Here is a 17,711-nt window from a genome sequence, read left to right as displayed (position 1 = left end):
GTTCTGTCTTTTAGAAATTATTGGAACGAAAGTCATTACTTAAAACTACCAGAGTAATTTGTGCCATTTTTTGAAGTATTTGAATTGTAGAAGGCAGCTAGCCTCAAGCATGTGTACTTCACCATCAGTCCCCCAGGCATGAGGATATGAATGTGCATTTTTATTTAACAGTTTTATTTCTTATCTTGCAAGGGTCTTCTGGTTTTTGTTTGATACAATTCATCAGATCATTCATCTCTTTCCAATCATTAGAATCTCAACTCTTCAAAGTGGACCAGAGCACATATGTTGTGTGGTTTTTTTTTAGCACCATGTGTTTCTGTTCGCATCAACACATGAGGTGCAACATCACCATGCTACAGAAAGTCACACCTACATCACTGTATTTGTCCAGCTTGACATACGTTGTAAGGGCAGCTGGCCAATATACCAGCTGATTGCAACTGCAAGATCAGTCATCAGTCTTGTGAGAATGTTTTTCCCCTTCCTCATTCATGAGTCTTGCAGGAACTTAAAGTTTTTTCTACCTCCCGATTATGAAGTACAATTTATTGATGTACAGAAATACATCACCACCTAAAACTACCAACTTATACAATTTTATTCTGATATGAAGGGGGAATATAAAGTAGCATTTAAGAACTCTGTGATACTTCAATATTCATTATGTCCATCTCCACAATCATATGAGGAAGAAATCAGTAAAAAGCTCTACCACCAGAAAAGGAAACATTTTGGTGTTTTTTTTTGTGTGTGTCTTTTTTTTTTTCATTTTGTATGAGTCATGTATCAAGTCACATGATCTTCAGGCAGATGTTCTCTTTATTCAGGAAAAGATCAAAACTAAGGAAAATCATGACTTTGACAGTCAGAGCACAAGTGCCATCTTGTTAATAAGAGCGCTCCGATCAAGGCGCAGGCATTAATATTCTCATATTCCAAGGGCTCTGGGAGAACGAATCGGCTCCTTCGTAGTTCCCCCTCGCTTTCTTGAGGTGGTCATTATTCGCTTGAGTAGCAGGTGTGGAAACTACCATCTGGAATGGAGCATAAGATACCGAGAATAATTAAGATCCCCCTACCCAGGGGAAATACATTGAGGAGTCTCTAAATACTGCATCTGTTTTTTTTTCCTGCCATCGGTATAAAGTAAAGCAACTTTTCCCCCACCCAGATTATTATGTTTCATGTCCTTTTATTGATGGTTAGTCCATTACTTTAGGATAGATAGTCTTTTTTCCTCAGGAGTAGTGATTTATTTCTTTACTCATGATCAACCAGAACACCTAGAAGACATGGGTGTTTTAATGAACATTGCAAAAAAAGATATGTAAAATGCATGCAATTACACTGTAAAAGCACAGTTTTGAATAGTGTTTGTCCTGTTTGGTAGGATGCAAACTACAGTAGCAAAATGAAAGTCCCTCCTTCAATGCATTATACAAGATATAACCTTTGGAGATGAATTGGCAGATTATTTAGTGCCATATTATTATTTCCAAGTAAGAAAGTAATAAAATGTAGTATTGAGTGACTCTTGCAGGGGAAAAAAAAGTTGCATGAGGCAAAAAGAGTAAAAAAAAAAGGTTAAAAAAAAGATGTTGCTGTCCAATTATTAACTTCTCATGTGGCATGGAGAAATAAGTATCATGTCCTTGTGATCAGACTAGGGCGATCTATCTTCGATTGGAATGAGATTCTTTGAATGTCATGAGTCATGGGGTGTAAGTTCATGGTCCCATAATGCATTTGTGCCATGCTCCAGGACCATCCATCCATACTGTTCGGTTCCCTTTAATATTTCATCTTGTCGCACATTACCAGTCAGCTGTGAACTAAACTCTTGACGTTTCCATTAATTTGCAGCATGGTAGCAAGAGTGCACAGTTCGAAAGGGCAAAGATTTGTTGGTCTGCCGGCATGAAGCAATGCAGAGAATGCCATTTGTCATTTGTGCTATAAAGAGGACAGTGATGATCTTCTTCTTGAAGTTTGTTGTCACTGGGGCTGATTATTTTATTTTGATTGATATAATCTTCAGATCAAAATATGAGACAGCAACAAAAAGATGTCTATTCAAATTCAATTAGTCTGTGTAGCTGAGAACTGAGGCCTATATGGCAGATATTGATTTCACACTATATGTCAGGTGAAAGCCAGAAAGATGTTTATGGTTAGATGACATTTTTGCCCTTGTGCTTCTTGTCTCGGGATTAGTTGAAGACTTTGTCATGCATTTGTTCTTCTTTAAATTCCTGTGTTTCATCCATTTTTTTTTATTTATTTATTTATTTATTTTTATTATTATTATTTTTTTTTTTTTTGGGGGGGGGGGTTAGGGAGGGGTTGATGCAGTGCAATAGGTTATTACCTATGGAAAAGAAAGACCTGTGCTACATGGGTGACCTTTGTTTATATTCAGTTTTACAATTTCGTGGGATTATATCATATACTTTTTCATCATAGTTTGAACCTCCCACAGTTTAATGAAATGTCCCACAATTAATCTTTGCCCAAATCAGTCCAGCAATTCAGAACGGGGATTCTTTAGACATGTACATTGTGTAACCATCTCATTGACTTGATAACAAGGGCATCTTGTATTCCTGGTTGGTTTTCCATATAGTAATGACCAAAGAAAACACAACATATTAAACAAAAAACTGGCATGCACTGAACTAAAGGCACACGAACATTAAGTAGCAGGTGCTCAAAATCGCAATCTTCGCTCCGAATCGGAGTCTTCACGCTCCCCTTTCGGTGTTTGTTGCGCTGGTAACGGCCCCCGATGAGTGTGCTGATACACAGGAATTGAGTCATTGGCAGAGCTTGTCCACTGCTAATTGGATTTGTGTGGAGCAGAAGAACAACAACACATTGCGCCTGCTGTACTGTGGCACAAAGTTATGCTCTCACATCACTCTTCACTGAGTTTTCTCTCGCCCATTTTTTTTTCAATGCAAGAAACATGACACATACTGTTCCCATCCAACACCTCCCCGTCATCCTGTTGCACCTACGATACTCACAGAAAAATACACACATTACCGTAACAATTTACACTGAAGATTAACTTCTTATCTTTATCATATATACATTGTGGCTGCCATGAGGTAACCTGCCCACCAACACAAATTGATATATGTGGGACTGAGGTGAAGGATTCAATGATGTACGAAGTTTCAAGGAGCATAATCATGGAAGTGAATATCATTCTCCAAAGTCAACACTACTCGTCAAACATGCATATATTAACCTGAACTTTTTGCTTCATCACAGTAGTACACAGAGTCCTTAAAGTCAATTTAAATGGATGGTTTTTTTTTTTTTTTTGAAGTCACGCGGTCATCTCACTACAGCCTAATCCATCATATTATTAGCCCACTAGGTCCTATAAATGCCACTCAAACCTGACTCACATTTAATCTCATGTCTTGATATGCAAAGAGGTATAGCCACTAATTGAGCAGCACTGTAATTTGTTTATAATGTTAGATCTTAATCTGTAAGGCTGTAGTTGATGTCATAAGAAAGTTTTTGAGGCCAAATGAAGACAACCGCAGAGCAAAAAAAAAATTACATAAAATCCACATTTCTAACATGATTTCATCACCGAAACATCACTGCATTTTTTGGCGCAACATCGTTCATTTATTCATCAGTATGTGAGATGGTACATAGAGATGAGCTCCACATTCCAAAGTGATTACTTATTTATTTTCCCCTTTTTGTACTGTTTAAAACTTTTAATTGATTTTGAAGCATGTCATGTTCATTTCCTAACACAGCATGCATTCCCTAAAGACTGCATACTGTATTGTGGCATATGGTCATGTGCTTGATGTTCATGTATTATTGCAAATGCCAATGGTTGGACTGTTCGCATTTGGCCATTGTTGTTTCTCCCCCTTTATACCCCTGCCCAATCTGTATATTACCCTGCATGGATGGTATGCCAAATATTGCATAGTTGCTAGTCTGGGGAGCATGAAGGAAATATTAGATTATGAGCAAGATTTCGTATGCGGGAGTTTACTGTCATCTGCCTTTGCTGCATATGAGTGAAAATATTTGATTCAAAGAATTAAAACAACTGATGAACAGAATTCGTGATATGCAAACTGGTGGCTTTAATAGCTAAGAGCACAATTGGCCTGAATTGTTACAGAATAGTTTCTTTGCATGCCCAAGAGAAAATACAGACTTATTTGACTAGGTTGGTCAACTAAACAGCTTGGCAATTATGGACGTATATTTGAGGATATTGAACAAGGAAACGGATGGATTAGAATGGAAAGGATTCAGAAATGTGGTGTCTTGTTGAAATGATTCATGCTTGTTTTGCTAGTTGTTTGCTTCAATCGGCTCTTACATCAAGAACATTTTTATTAGTTGTGGGTGGTTTGGGGAGTAGGCCTATAAAGTGATTAAATCCATGGTCAAAAAAGAAATGATATCAACAGGATGTACTCTGAGAGTATTATGTCAGACCTTACAGAAATGTTAACATTGACCATGAAAGTTACAGTTCCAAGAAATGTTTGCTGGCATGCCACTTTACTAATACCGTATTCAAGCGACCCTCACTTTTCAGCTTCCTACAGTCATCTTGTACTTAGTCACTAATTGAAACACCATTGCATCGGCATTGAATGTTTACATGCCACCATTATTCGTTAATTTGCATAGAGGAGGGTTACATCCGCATCTACCTTCGAGGGAGACCGGTGACCTCCTACCTCCCGTCCGACGTGGAGGAGTACGACCTCAACGCCAAGCACCCCGCTCCGACGGAGAAACTCAAGCTGGACTGGGTGTATCCTTTGGAACAGCACTTAACAAATTTATTGATCATTGGGAGATGTGTCCATGTAATGTGTTTGCTTTTATTTGGTTTACCGTTTGTTTGTTCACTTTAAAGGTATTATTTACCATTTGCAGATGAAACAAAAACCCAGCTTTAGTGCTTCAAAATAGTTTTAAAATGTGAATTAGGGATAGAAACAACCAATGTGAGCATTCAAATCAGTATAATCAATGTAAGTATTGTTAAATATACAAAATGTGAACAAAATTGTCTCCAGAATAAACCGTCTACAGTTATGGTTTATTGAGAAAAATAGTGATATTCTCCTCACATTTTAGGCATTATTGCAAAATTCTTATTTAGTAGGATGTTTTGTGATACATCTGACCTACGTAATATGCGTCAAATGTGATAACTCAAACATTTTTTAGATCACTGCTCTCAATGGTAAACAATGCCTTTAACCCGTTGAGGACGAGTCCCAAGTATACTCGGGCAGGTGTCTATGGGAAATGCATGTTGAAGCAAAATCAGTCCGTCCTCAACGGGTTAAAGGAACCACACTCAGTAAAAACAGTTTTGTCCAGTGCATATTTGGTACATGTACATAGGGATACTGAAGAGGAGACACTATGAGGGAAAGACAGTACAATGTGAAACCAAAATTGAACTTTTTGGTCTACTTTCTATTTTCCGTCAAACAAATGGGGCGAAGCTATTGCGATAAACACTGTCATTGCAAACATAGCATATGGTCCTGGGCCATCACTTTTCATCGTAGTCATTCGCCACAAGGCCGCAGCGTGCAGGAAAATTGAGTTTGTTTCTGACTTGCTCTTCTTTTTCTGTAGCTTATCCCTGCTCTAGTATTTCTGCATAGGAGCAGGAATAGCATAGTAAATGCTGATTTGTGACTAACATCCATTGCATGCCGACGACTTTTAGAATGGACTGAGACTGTGTAAAGTGTGGTGTTCCAAATGTGCAGATATTGTTTGATGATGCAAAGCTACTCATTTTTAAATTCCATCTCTTAGCACTTTTTTTTTTGCATTATTTTTGAACTGTAAATGAGAAGAGAAATGTATGCTAGAAAAAAAAAAGTCCAGTCATTTTCCTTTATGCTGTCCTCTGACCTTTGAATGATGTACAGTTAGAATCACATTCTGTTCCTTTAGGATTGATAGCTTTCGATATAGCGATGATTGCTTTTTTTTTAGCAGTTTATCTAAACATGCTTATTGACACTTGATCATCATGCCAAGTGGAGATAGAATTCCACATTCAGTGAGACGCTTTGGAGTATGGAGAACAAATATATTTTTTATGGAGGAAAAAAAATGAACAAAACACGGAAATTGCCTTGAAGAATATTTGCACAGTAAAGAGTAACCATTTCATTTTTCTTTCTTCTGCATTTCAATACAACTTCACACTAATGGAAGTGCACCTGAAAAGAATCAATGGGCCGTGCAGGTAAAGTACAGTTAGCGGTGAACCGAAATAGTCCCTAGGGCAAACAATAAGACCCGAATTGATCCAGATTTCTGACAAGTTTGAACAGCACATGAGTCATGGGATGTCATGTGTGCCTGTCTGTCATTTTATTCAAAACTTTTTAAAGGTGGGGTAAACTTTTTCATGTGTGCCTGCCCAATGTGTTTCTGGCTTATACACTGTATATGCTGAATATTTCGCGAGGTTTTTATTTTCGCAAATTTAGCGAGTCAGCTGCTATTCGCGAAATTAAAAATATGTGAAAATGTTGACTTTAATACCCAATACTCTAATATGAATGTGATGCACGCGTATACATTTCTCCGTTCAGTACTTGATTCCACGAACGCGAATTTAACCACTCGTGAAATTGTCAGGAAGTCCCGATTTGCGAAAATTTAGACTTGCGAAATATATGCCGTATACAGTATCTGACTTACTTTTGTTGACATGGTAGTGGGCCACTTATATTTCTACTTATTTTCTTTCAGTTCAGGCAAGACTTATCCCAGATGCATTACTATAAAAAATATGAAGAATTAATAATGTGAATGTGTTAAATATGATCGGAACTTAGGTTGTGATATGTGTCATGAGAGGAGTTGTGTGCATGTGCTCTTATACCCCTTTCAGGTAATCGTGGATGCGGATAATAGGAGCAATAAGTCGTAAAATTTTGATTACATGAACGGGAGAGGAGTAAAAAAGTGCGCATTATTTTGATGCTGCTATTATGTGCATTATTGCAGCATGAGGAGTTGATCGAGAATACATGAACGCGTTTTACGACTTATGCGCACTAACATTCCACAGTTCGGTCAAAGGTCACTCGATTTCCCGCACAACCGCTGATTGCTGAGCTTGAGCGAGAGCTGGGCATACACGTGAGTATATATCACCGGAAACATTACGTCATTATAGAGGCGTGCGCAGTAACCATGACGAATACTCCCGTCTTTCGCACCGTTATATGAACGGGCGCTCGTAAAAGTAGTGCGCACTTCATGGGATATATGAACGCGATTTTGATTATTTCTTCCGCATTATTTGGATGCTTATAATTGAACCGCGATTACCTGAAAGGGGTATAAGTTTATACAATTTGTATCTGTAGACCATCTACGATGTATCTCAAATGAGAGTTATCATCTTTGCAGGAAGAAAGACACAAACGGAAATTTTACATGGTTAAAGGGATTCTGGTAATTTCATTCAGTGTGTTTTGGTAGGGGCTGGAGACGGTGATTCGTAACCCGTTGAAGACTAGTCCTGAGTATACTCCAGTAGGTGTCTGTAAGAAATATGTGTGTCATAGCAAAACTAGCGTGGCCCCAGTGGGTGAATGGTGTCAATGCATTACTGATTGTCGTATAATTAAATCAAGAGTTGATTGGGAGAAAAAGTATGTCAAACATTTACCTTGGCCCTTTTCATTGAACATATACCTTTGAATGGAGTAAATGAACCAGGCATATTTTGGATTTGTTTGTTTGCATGTATTTTGATAGGAATCATCACTCTGGTCATTCTGGGATTACGCCACGCCCATATTTTAAGATGCTTGGTTGAGGATGATGGGAACTTAGTTCTAGATAAACTTAATTTCCATCCTTTTAAATTTGCAGTATCTTGTGTCACATGATTTTGTATCTGAACAAGACATACTTCATTCAGAATAGTGGATCCAGTTTAGTGTGTTATCATACTACTCTATATTTGATGCTTCTTGTAAGTTGGCCAAAGAGAGGAAATAGAATCGCCAGACGGAATCCCAGTGTCCCCTGCATTGATGCACAGATTTGCTGTGTCTGGGTATGCAGTGGATGTCTGAAGTAAATGAAATTACAAGTCTTACATTATACCTAGGTCCTTGAATTACTGGTCTGTGTAATCAGATTACACGGTACACCTAATTCCTCCTCTGTGTAGGTTGCCGAAGGTTGAAGCTTAATAGTGTCCATAGTGAGTGTATGCCAGTATGAATAGTGGTTTTAAAGGGGTATACTCCCCTAAGGAGAATCATTTGAAGGATAGGCAAATAACCCTTTAATAAAATGTGAGATCATTGTAGATATGATAATGAAAACAAGTTGTATGATTTTGAGTCGAATGCACACCACTGGAAACTTCAAATAAGATCTTTGTCAATTAATGAATGTTGCAAGGACTAAATTGATTTGAAAGCTTCTCTCAATAAGTGCTTATTACTTCTTGACTGTTTTCGGTAGGAATGAATGGTTCATACATATATTAGATTCAGATGTATATTTCAGTGTAGGACCGGTCTTCGAGGACTGTCCTGGAAAGATTTCAAAGGGAAAGGAGAGGTGATTTTGTATTTCAGTTTGTAAAGAAACCCAGTCATCCCAGCATAGCAAATGTGGTACTGGTAGATTACCCAAACCCTGCCAAGCATCAAATATTATTCTATGGCTGGCAGCTGTGTTCAAAACTGTCCCCTTGTCCAAACTCATTGTCTTTCCTCGTATCTCATTTTTGATGCCACCATTCATTATCATAATAGCCAAACCGGGTGACCGTTTCATTAATCTCGCCAGCAACTCCGGCCAGAGTGTCCAGACCCTCCTGACCCTTTATGGAGCAATTTACAGGAAGGGTGGGGTGGGGTGGGGTTGCCATATCGTTTGATGATGCAGGCTAAGAGAAGAGGAGAGTGGGGGAGGGGGGTAAGGGAAGCCGGGAGGGGAGAAAAGGGGTAAGATAGGTATGTGGGGATGGGGGAAGAGATAGGAGGGATTAAAGGAACCTTCAGAAAATGCAGGATAGATTGGCAGGACGGATGAAATATTAATGTCTCCCGGAATTGTTTCGCCTTGCGATTTCAATATGTAGGCCTATACCGGCTTCACCGCCGGATGGCACGGCTGGTCTTCTAGATTGGGCAATATTGGCAAGATTATTTTCTCTGCATCATTGACTTGCTCCTCATTCCATGGAGTAATGAACTCCCATATACCCGTATGTCATTCAAGACAAATAGGAATGGTATACTAAAGGTGATTGGGTCAGGCTGTCCCTCTTGATTGCTTGATATTGGATAATTCTTTGTGATGAAATGCTACCATTGTATTCAGTCTATTTGGTAACAGCTAATTATGCCATTTTTTTCCAACCAGTATGTTGTAATAAAGATTAGCTTCAGAGTAACCATCTAATCACAGAATGAGGGTGTTTCATTATGTCTGTTTTATTTTATACATCTCAAAAATATATGTGGAGCCCAGGCATTTTGAATATGTTTAGACACATCTAAAGAAGATGATGAAACATCAGATTATAACTGTGTAAAGAATCTGATTACAGCCTTAGGACTCCTTGAATGCCCACAACAATTTATGATAGAAGAAGAAAAAAAAAGATGAAATAAAGAAGACATACAAGAAAATTGACCAGTGAAAGTATCTGCTGTGAATTATACTATACAGTTCATCAATATCAAGTCTATCAGTATGAAATTTTAGCTAAATCCCAATGTTTCACTTTCACTGTTTCAGAATTATTGCTTTTAATTCCTTGTATGTCTGCAAAAATGATTTTAATATCAATAATGATAGCCCGTGTGGATGTTCAAAAATTTGATCATAATTAATGAAATAAAACAAATGGGTGCCAGCTAACTTGCCCTGATGGTTGGATATTTTTTAATCATCTTCTCCGTATTGCTTTTATCCGCTTAATTTCGTTATGGATCCCCTCCCTTTCTACCCCCCCCCCCCCCAGGTGGTAGATGATCTTCAGCATGATCATTATTGCACAGGGCATCACACTGTATATCACCATAGGGTGGGTATGTTGACCTGTACACTCACTTATGCTGGTTGGTGACAGACAATTACTTAATTAGTTTACTGCTGCAAAGGCCTGATGGATGCATATTTTGTTATATGAATATATTTATGAGCTGATATCGAGTGCATGTACATTGGCAGGTTCAGTAACTGCCCTGCATTGTGGTCGTCTGCCACCTCTCAGGACTATGATGTGTGATTGGCTTGTAGTCGTGGTATCCTTGGATCCCATAGCTTGCCAGATGTACCCTGATATAAAGCCTAAGGAAATGAAATTTGAATATAACAAGAACTATGTGGATTGAGTAGATGCTGCAATATTAGTAAAACGCATCAGTGAAGTTTGAGGAAAATCAGACAATAATATGTTCAAACGTTATGAATTTTAGTTACCATTATCAATTTTTGATGTCACAACAGGACAATGATATAAAGAAAATAAAAGAGAAAATGTCATATATTCTCAGCTAATAGTAAAGATATTAATTGACTTTATCTATGTGTGAATAACATTCTTATTTAAAAATGATATGTAGGCATGAGATATCGTATCCTCTTTTCAACTTATTATCAAGTTTAGAGTTTTCTCTGTTATTTTAGATTCATAGACTGTCCTGAAAAGGTTGTAGGAGTTCCTTGTCTAACACATACATTTTCTTCTTCCCCCAACTACTGTGCAAGTGATCTGATAGCGTGGTGGTGTAATAATTTCCCCCCTGCACCATTGCTGCATGAGGAATAAGTAGTGACAGGGAGGGATGGGTTCCTCTAGAACAAGTGCTTTGTCAGATGTTGGTTGTCTGCTCCTCCAGTTAGGGAGATGATTAGATGCATTAAGTGGTGTATGCCCAGCTGATGATACCCCACCACCGCTGGCTCATCAGAAAAGTTGATGAGAAAATTGTGGTATTATCTAAAGTAAGCTTTTCTTTTATAAGAGGACATAATTACATCTAGCAGAATCCGCAGTGAAATTTTTCAAATGATTGGTCAATCCATTCAAAAGTTATGCATTTTTAAAATCATTGCTTTATAAATCCTTGTGCCTTCATCGCTTAATACTGCTACAACCATTTGGGATGTAGCAGCATTGGAAAAATGTAGAAACTATGAAGAGAAGTAAGCAAAAAATGATTTTTTTTTAAAATGAAAAGTATGCATTCCCTTATCACTGACATTTGTCAAAGGCAATATTATCCCCCTGCCCTCTGAAGGATGTAAGTCGAGGCCTCTTTCATTATCCTAGAAATATTCATATTATAATAATAATAATAATAATATGAACACTTGTAATGCGCCGGTATCCATCATGAAAAGATGCTCATGGCGCAAGAAAGAGAGGCAGAGAGAAAAAACCAGTGAAAAGGAGGTATATATTATGTATTGTATGGACTTAAATTCTCAATGTCCCTGTATTGTTTCATGACTCTATGAGTACTAACTCTCGAAAATGAAAGGGTAAAAAAATGTAATTGTTTTTCTCAACTCTGAAGGAATATGGAGGTATTTTATATGTAATATACTGGAGAACTACCACAGTCAATGACCTCTTGTTACACGTTGCTCTGTGGATGATATTGTAGCCCAGATCATAAAATGAATCGTTAGCCATGATGTAATCCAGATTAATCCCACTTGATGGCTTCCTAGGCCAGGGATAAATATTAATGATGCATTACTAATCCCTGAAGATGTAATTACACTGTGACCAGGGAGGTATGATATGTATTGTATCTGGGGAACAGACATACACATTTGTATATGTTTAACTCCCAGTCTGTAAATGAGGGCTGCGACATGTATACAGATATTGGCTAATTAGAGATGTGATAAAAAACTGTACATCCTTGTTTGAGTTGTATATTCTCCAAAGTAAGCAGTGTTTAGGGAAAATATGGCCTTGAGGAAAAAAATACAGCTCCTAAAGCAAGGGACTGTCAAGTGTTATGTTGCAATGATAAATGTAATGTTTACACCATATGGTCTACATGATTACACATTATTTCATTCTAGCCCTGTCAGCAGCCAGTCAAATTCTTGAATCATAAGCCTACTACCTGACACGATGTCACTTCTCACAATCCAACAATTTTAATCCTTTCCTACATTAGTCATATGTATATATATGTATATGCAATATTCAATTTCAATTCAATTTCAATTTATTTTCAGAAACCACTCACATGTGATACAAACACCCTTGTGCAGACACATACACTACATTGTTTTGTATAATTACAAAAATTGAACCAGGTCGATGTTTACATGGAATGTTGTGTGGGACCCTGGAAATCAGTGATCAGTTGAATTTGTGGCTGTCAAATTGGTAACGCTGTTGACGTTGACCATCTTCATGTGGAGCTGGATGGAATATTGATGACTATGTGATTGAGGGAATATCTAAAACAACTTAACCCATTGTCTCTGAAATTTGGCAACTCTCCATAGTTGATCCCAGTTAATGTCTGTTACATCTGCTTCTCACATGAAAAGGGTTAATCTGTTCGAGAAATTTTGCAGCAAACCCATTCCTGCAGTTGCATCTTTTGTCGCCGATTCCCTTCCAGCCCCAAAGCGCTGGCCAGTAAGAATTGGTCTGATGTGCACATATCCCCTCTGAGAAGCGTTTTTTAAAAAAATTTTTATAAGCTTACAAAAAAGAAGACCTGAGATTGGAGGGAGACAATAAACGAGATACGGAAAAGGTTAACATGAGCGAGAAAGAAGAGGAAAAAGAAACATCTCACAATAGTAAGAATTTGATTAAAAAATGCAAACAAATGGAAACTGACAAGAGAGATATATGATATAAATGAAAAATGGATGCATTTTTGCTCATTTTTCATTATGATTTGAATAACAAAGCATAAAGAAAGAGTGCCTAGCAAGCGTACGTAGTTTCTAACCTTTTACAGAATGTATTTGAGCCTTAACCAACTGTCGCTCCAGTTATGGTTATAGAGGTCGTGACAGTCGATGCAACCTGTACCTGCTGCCGACCGGAGAAATTGTGTACTTCATGGCGGCTGTCGTCGTCCTCTACAACGTCGAGGAGCAGCAACAGAGGCACTACCTAGGCCACAATGACGACGTCAAGTGGTGAGTGCACTGTTTGTTGTGGGATGATGTGAGTGTAAGGTGTGTGCTCAAAATTGTGCATTCGTAAAAAATGAGTGTTTGAGACTGTGTATGTGTTTCTGTCGTGTGCCTGATTGCATGTAAGTTACTGTAAAACATGATATATTCGCGGCATGAAATTTTCGCGAATTGTAGCTGACAGCCCTTTTCGTGGCATGAAATTTTCGCGAATTGCCACTGTTGTTCAATGCATGTAGTGTAGACAAAAACTTTCGCGTGCATTTTAATTTCGCGAATTTTGGCGCTCGCGAAATTCGCGAAATTAAAATGCACACGAAAATTTCTCATTTTACAGTAATGTGTGTATATTATTGTATGCGGTTATGTATAGTGTCTCACAGGCATTTAAGAGTGTTTCATCTCAAATGTTAGAGCCCTCATTGATAAACACCCCCTCCTCAAACACACCACTCACACATGTCATTTTTTTTAATGCCTCGTAAATGTTAGGAAAATGAATTTTTTTGAATTGAACTTTACAAGTGCACTGGTAATTTCAAGTCTGGAATTTATGTGAACAATTTGAATCAAGTCCCAGGAACTAAATTTTTATGGTTTGATAACTATCATATCTTTTATAACTTGTAAGATTCACTGTTACATGTAGTGTCTTATTAGATGGAAAAACAAATTCTCTTCCATATTATCCTTTTGCTGTTCATATAAAGATGCTTCGGCTTTAGAAGTGTCAAAAGTTTCCTATTTCTGAAATTTCTGAGTGATCTTTCAGTTGGCAATACAGTTTAGAAACTTGCAGTTTGCATTTCTCAAATTAGCAAGTTTTCATCAATTTCTTTCTGATTTTGTGCGAATGTGATGAATTTAACTTGTTCCATCTAATCTTCTTCGAATAGGGCTAATAAGATATGAAGTGAAATTATTTGTTATTTGATCATACCAAGATTCTATCTGAAGCAAAAATTTTCCCAGGACCTGGAAGGATTAGAATGGGGTTTGCCCACTATCAAAGCCTTGAAGCAGTCTTTTTCATAAAGCTGTCTGAAATTGCCTCCAAAGTTACAATGTATAGAGGATGTACAATGCTGTCAATTCCTCTCGTAGATTCTGATTGTGTGTTGAAGCAAGAGATCCACCAAAACCCATCGCTCATCGAACATGCAGCACTTTGTCAAATGTTGGCTGCCTGAGCATACATGTTATTCATCACAGTCAATTCCGCCAGACTCGAGAATGTTTTGTTGCGGGCGGATAGAGGCTCTGAATGTTCAGACACAGTGTTATTATCCCAGAAATTTTCCTCCGGGGCACGGGAGCAATACGAGACGAAAGTGAGACTGCACCAAAATTAGACTGTGCTGTCTTCTGCAGATCAACAGCCATGTCATTTCTGTTCTTTTCATGCGCAGAGAAATGATAACTGTAGGCAGTGAATATAAAGATAGCATTTGTGTGAAGATGTGAATGATCAAGTTTGGCACTTCCATTAAAACTGGTCTCTCCGGGCCAACTGTACTTGACATTTTCAACAGTAGGTATTGCTTAGAAAGAAAAATTATTGTAGAAAAGAAGATGGAAAGAGAGGTGAAAGAATGATGCATGACAAGGGACAGTGGCAGAATTCAGTTTCTACATTTGGTGTCGAGTTATTGAGGTTGATTGATTTGAGATGCTGGAGTTTGATGCAGTACCTATTCAATGCACAAGATTGGAATGGATCTTCTTTGGAAAGACTTAATCAAAGAAACGTCATTTTAAAAAAAGACATGTTCAATAGTTGCTGCAATGGCTGCATTAAACTTTTGCTCAATACCCGGTACATGTCAATCTATGCCTCTTGGTTGCTCCAACACAGCTGACATTGACGGTTTCCTTTCATCGTCTGAGCATAATTTATATGATGTAATGAAAGTTTTAGAAAAATAGTAGGGTAATGTGCAGTGATGTTTATGTTTAATACAAGATACACAATCCTGCTCTGCAGAAAAACAATAAGTATTTCAATGCCACCTGTTCAATTTTCTACCAGCACTTTGCTACCAGAAAGGGCAAAGTGGAACATTTTTATGGGCTTGATAATGATTTATGTATAATTTTTTTCTATCTCCGCCAATGTCTCGTGACATGTAAGCAGTATCAGATCCCTGTTTGGGTTTTATTGTGTATTTTGTTTCTTGTTTGTTTCTCTTTCCCTAGACTTTGCATCAGATTTGATTGTTGGTTTATATGTTGATTTTCCCTTTCATTTTTATGTTCTTGCCTGCAGCATTGCTGTCCATCCAGATAGTGTTACCATAGCAACAGGCCAAGTTGCGGGTCATGATCCAGATGAAGGAAAGGTACCCAAACTTTTTGTCACTTTTGTTTTCCAAGACGTGTCAAGAGAAATGCCAGTAATGACCAACATGTCTGTAATTTTATTAAATAAAGGAAGACACTGTTTTATTCCAATTGTTTGTCATGTTGCAATTATGTAGTCTCTTCTGGGCCTCTGATGGAACTTTTCGCTTGATTACATAACAGTCATTAACAATGATTTATGAAAACCAACAAGTATCATCAGTTGGCAAATGATATTATCGTGGCCACTAGAGTGGACATGGTAGCAGTGTTTCAGTTTCAACTGTTGTAAAGTGTGTTTGTAAGGTGAATATTGTGATTACAGTATTAGGAGTGTTGGATGATCTTGTGAAGTACAATTTGTAGGATTGAGAAAGGGTTAGTTTCCATTCATAAATGTAGGATCAAAGACAACAAAATAAATGTATTCGTCTCTTTTTGTTTTGTTTTTAATGTTTTTCCTTGTAGCCTCATGTGAGAATCTGGAACTCTGTCACCCTGGAGACCATGCATGTCTTGGGCCTGGGCTTCTTTGACAGGGCCGTGTGTAGTCTCAGCTTCTCCAAGCTGGTAAGAAATCAGATGCAACCTGTGTGGCAGAATACCACAAAAGCTGTTATTTTTGCGTACAGATATTTTCGCAAATGAGGGTCACAGGCATTTTCACAAGATTTGTTCTTGTGATTTGACATCGAGGCCATCTTCAGTGCACTTGGGCATGTGCATTTTCATATGTTGTTAATTTCATGGCCAAACAGTACTTCACAAAATTCATGAAAATTAGACCGTTGCAAAAATAACAGCTTTTACAGGATACACTCATTTGCTTTTCTCTTGCAGACCTCTGAAAAAAAAGACATACCCAGTACTGTTCCATGTTTCTGTTCGTTGAAGGGTTTAATGGTATCGAAGTGATAGAATTCCTTCCGTAGTGTACACAGATGTGTCATTGGGAAAGTAGCTCACTTGCAAAGCATTATGGGAAGTCTCGATAGAGATGGGGTCTAATGGGAACTTCGAAATGGCAACTTGCGAGGAAGGCACCTAGCAACAGTTGGTTACTGTCAAAGAGGATTTCCCCTCACATTAAAGGCATTAGAAGAAGCTTCTTGATCATAAGAAGTTCCACCGAATATGTGTTTGTTTGTTTGTTCCAAATTGAACCATGGAAACAACGATAGAAAACCCAACAAACAGCAAATACAGAAACACTTTACTCTCTCTTAAGCCCACAGGTATGTCTGATTTGAGCAAAGCTGAATTACTGAAAAAAAGAAGAAGAAAGAAACAAAATGAAAAGTGTGGAAATATTCTTGTGGAACTTTAACTTGATCGTAAACCCAATCACAGTTGGGAAATTGCCAAGGCGTGCTGTTGTCATTTGTGGAGTATGATCACTCAAGGCCACAACAGTTCTAGGATTTGCTGTGTTCTGCTATGATACATTTCTCTGCCCACAATGTTGCACTGCAGTCAAATTTATTATGCCTGTTTGAGTGTATCAGGGTGCATACACTGCATTGTCCAATCGCATCGCAGAGAACAGAACACTGTACTGTCATAACTGTAGGAGAGTGGGGTAAAGTGGTATGAGTGAGTGTAGAGTAAATGGTGGAATGGTGCTGTTAGTTTGGCAGAGCTAGCTTGTTGAGCATGAATTTTCAGAAAGGCTGCAACAATAGACATTGGCAGGATGCCCCAAAAGGAAAAGTTTTGTTCTTTTGTTTTCTTTTTTTTTATTACTGGTATTAAAAGGGGATAAGTAGAGGGAAGATCTGTGTAACATGCCAAGTCCTCCTCATTCTCCAGGGGCTTTCTGAAATATTTTAAATATCTTCATGACTTGTCAATAAAATATGAGAGCTTCACAGATTTGGGAATGATATATTTAGTGAAATGCATGTACACGCAAGTACATTTTATCTCCATAATCATTCGTTAGATCCTTTCCGATTTTAATATGAAAGTGTTGGCAGCCCATAGTCGTCACAATAGTCAGTCAGACTGTACGCGACATGTTTTTCTGTACATGATAATTCCTCCCTACTTGTGATTTTAGTTCCCTTTTGAATTTGTGTAATTCTTCAACATAGACTTCTTTGCTTTGCTAAACTTGTAGACTGCTGAAGCGTTGTACACAATAAGCGCATTATCGTGCTATT

At 37.9% G+C, this 17,711-nt stretch overlaps 1 protein-coding gene across 1 annotated transcript in view; it reads left to right on the top strand.

Annotated features, from left to right (window-relative positions):
* Positions 1 to 17,711, top strand: part of LOC139710660 (77 kDa echinoderm microtubule-associated protein-like) — a 48,149-nt gene that overhangs the window by 13,615 nt on the left and 16,823 nt on the right. Inside the window, exons 3-6 of the mRNA XM_071622583.1 lie at positions 4,690 to 4,816; positions 13,063 to 13,212; positions 15,476 to 15,548; positions 16,018 to 16,119. Of these exons, the coding sequence (XP_071478684.1) occupies positions 4,690 to 4,816; positions 13,063 to 13,212; positions 15,476 to 15,548; positions 16,018 to 16,119 (452 nt within the window). The remainder of the gene's footprint in view (positions 1 to 4,689; positions 4,817 to 13,062; positions 13,213 to 15,475; positions 15,549 to 16,017; positions 16,120 to 17,711) is intronic.

Source organism: Diadema antillarum, unplaced genomic scaffold (assembly GCF_040938485.1).
Source record: "Diadema antillarum isolate AM-2024a unplaced genomic scaffold, OU_Dant_1.0 seq00001551_RagTag, whole genome shotgun sequence".
Lineage (NCBI taxonomy): Eukaryota > Metazoa > Echinodermata > Echinoidea > Diadematoida > Diadematidae > Diadema > Diadema antillarum.
The sequence above is the reverse complement of the archived record's forward strand: the minus strand, read 5'-3'. Positions and strand labels throughout refer to the sequence as shown.